General features: G+C 43.0%; 1 protein-coding gene across 1 annotated transcript; it reads left to right on the plus strand.

Annotated features, from left to right (window-relative positions):
• The first annotated feature begins 837 nt into the window (after positions 1-837).
• LOC123856671 (olfactory receptor 52K1-like) lies at positions 838-1,784 on the plus strand. The gene is given in 2 exon segments (XM_045892814.2): positions 838-1,492; positions 1,495-1,784. Coding segments are annotated over 2 exon segments (945 nt in total).
• The last annotated feature ends 260 nt before the right edge of the window (positions 1,785-2,044 follow it).

A 2,044-nucleotide genomic window follows, 5' to 3' on the forward strand; every position in this document is an offset into this window, starting at 1 on the left:
GTTTAAGCTTTTTCAAAGAGAATGATAAAAGGGATAAAAAGGAGATAGAAAGATAAAGGATTCCAGAAGGAAAAAGAATGGTGTGAAGTTCAGAGGTCAGTCTTGCAAAAAGGTGGGAGTGGAGGAGCTCTTCCTCTGAATGTCCTAGATACTAGAAAGAAAAGTGGGTGAAGGTAGAAGTATGCAGAAATGGAAGTTAAATTTAGGTGAAGGAAAACAATGATAGGTCTTTCCATGCTCTCAAGTTGGCTGGAAATATGGCTTTAGTTGGTGAGATTGCTGAGCATCAAATAAAGACCTATGGAATCCCTGGTAGGGAAAAATTTATAGAACTTGGAGGAAAGTGAATTTTTAGAAGGTGCTAAGTCTTAATTATCTTTCATACAGCCAAGATAGACATCTAAAGGAGAGAGACACTCCTTTCATAATTAGAGATGCAGCTTGAGTTTGGAGACAACAGGAAGACAGTGAATGTCTTTGGTAAGATTGAAAATAGCAGGGATCTACATCTTTTACAAAGTGGTCCTGGGCCACACAAAGACCATAGAAAGCTCTTCTTCCACTCAATTCCTCAATGAAGATTGCCTGTGATACTAGCTCAATTGGTATTTAATGTTCTGATTACCTAATGATTTTTAAGTACATTGAGGGCAGAGATCATGTATGTTTCATAATGTATATTAGGATTATTTTCTAATTGAAGATCTAGAAATGAGATCAAGGGCTAATCCTTCCATGTGAATGGTCAGAGTTTGAAATTGAATGCTATAATTATGCTGACACTGGATATTTTCTGGAAGAGCCCTGTGGAAGTAGACAATAGGAAGAAAATTTCCAATGGCCATGTCAGCCTCCAATATCACCTCAACTCATCCGGCAGTCTTTGTGTTGATGGGGATCCCAGGCCTGGAGCACCTACATAACTGGATCTCCATTCCATTCTGCTCAGCTTATACTTTAGCCCTGCTAAGCAACTGCACCCTCCTCTTCATTATTCAGACTGATGCAGCCCTTCATGAGCCCATGTACCTCTTTCTGGCCATGTTGGCAGCCATTGATCTGGTCCTCTCTTCTACAACACTTCCCAAAATGTTAGCTATTTTTTGGTTCAGAGATCGGGAGATCAGCTTCTATGGCTGTCTGGTCCAGATGTTCTTTCTCCATTCCTTCTCTATCATGGAGTCAGCAGTGCTGCTGGCCATGGTCTTTGACTGCTATGTGACCATCTGTAAGCCACTGCACTACGCTATGGTTCTGACTGGGCCCCTTACCACCAAGATTGGCATGGCTGCTGTGGCTCGGGCTGTGACACTAATGACTCCACTCCCCTTTCTGCTCAAAGGCTTCCACTACTGCAGAGGCCCCATGATTGCCCACTGCTACTGTGAGCACATCGCCATGGTAAGGCTGGCCTGTGGGGATACTCGCTTCAACAATGTCTATGGCATTGCTGTGGCCATGTTTATAGTGGTGTTGGACCTGCTGTTTGTTATCCTTATATCTTCATCTTTCGGGCAGTTCTACAGCTTGCCTCTCAGGAGGCCCACTACAAGGCCTTTGGGACATGTGTGTCTCATATAGGTGCCATATTGTCCACCTACACACCTGTGGTCATCTCCTCAGTCATGCGCCGTGTGGCTCGCCAGGCTGCCCCTCATGTCCACATACTCCTTGCTATTTTCTATCTTCTTTTTCCACCCATGATCAACCCCATCATCTATGGTGTCAAGACCAAGCAGATTCGTGATCATGTGCTCAGTCTATTCTGGAGAAAGAATGTGTAGTAACATACTGTCTTCTTTACCTACCAGTTCAGTATTGAGTGGATATTGGATTGAGGTGGAGAGGAAACATCTTAAGCAGGAAAATTGTAATCTCCATGTTTGGCAATTCTTTAGTATGACAAGGAAAATGAGGTTTCATTCCTCACAGATCTAGTCAGATCAAACTTTAGCCTGTCTGATAGCAGAGATTTGACCCTATTCTCATAGACTCATCACATGATTAAGGAAAACAAAGAAGCTTCCCAAATGCTACTGTCATC

This window comes from Mirounga angustirostris, unplaced genomic scaffold (assembly GCF_029215605.1).
Source record: "Mirounga angustirostris isolate CCGP_5_RB_7025 unplaced genomic scaffold, mMirAng1.0.hap1 SCAF_13, whole genome shotgun sequence".
Taxonomy (NCBI): domain Eukaryota; kingdom Metazoa; phylum Chordata; class Mammalia; order Carnivora; family Phocidae; genus Mirounga; species Mirounga angustirostris.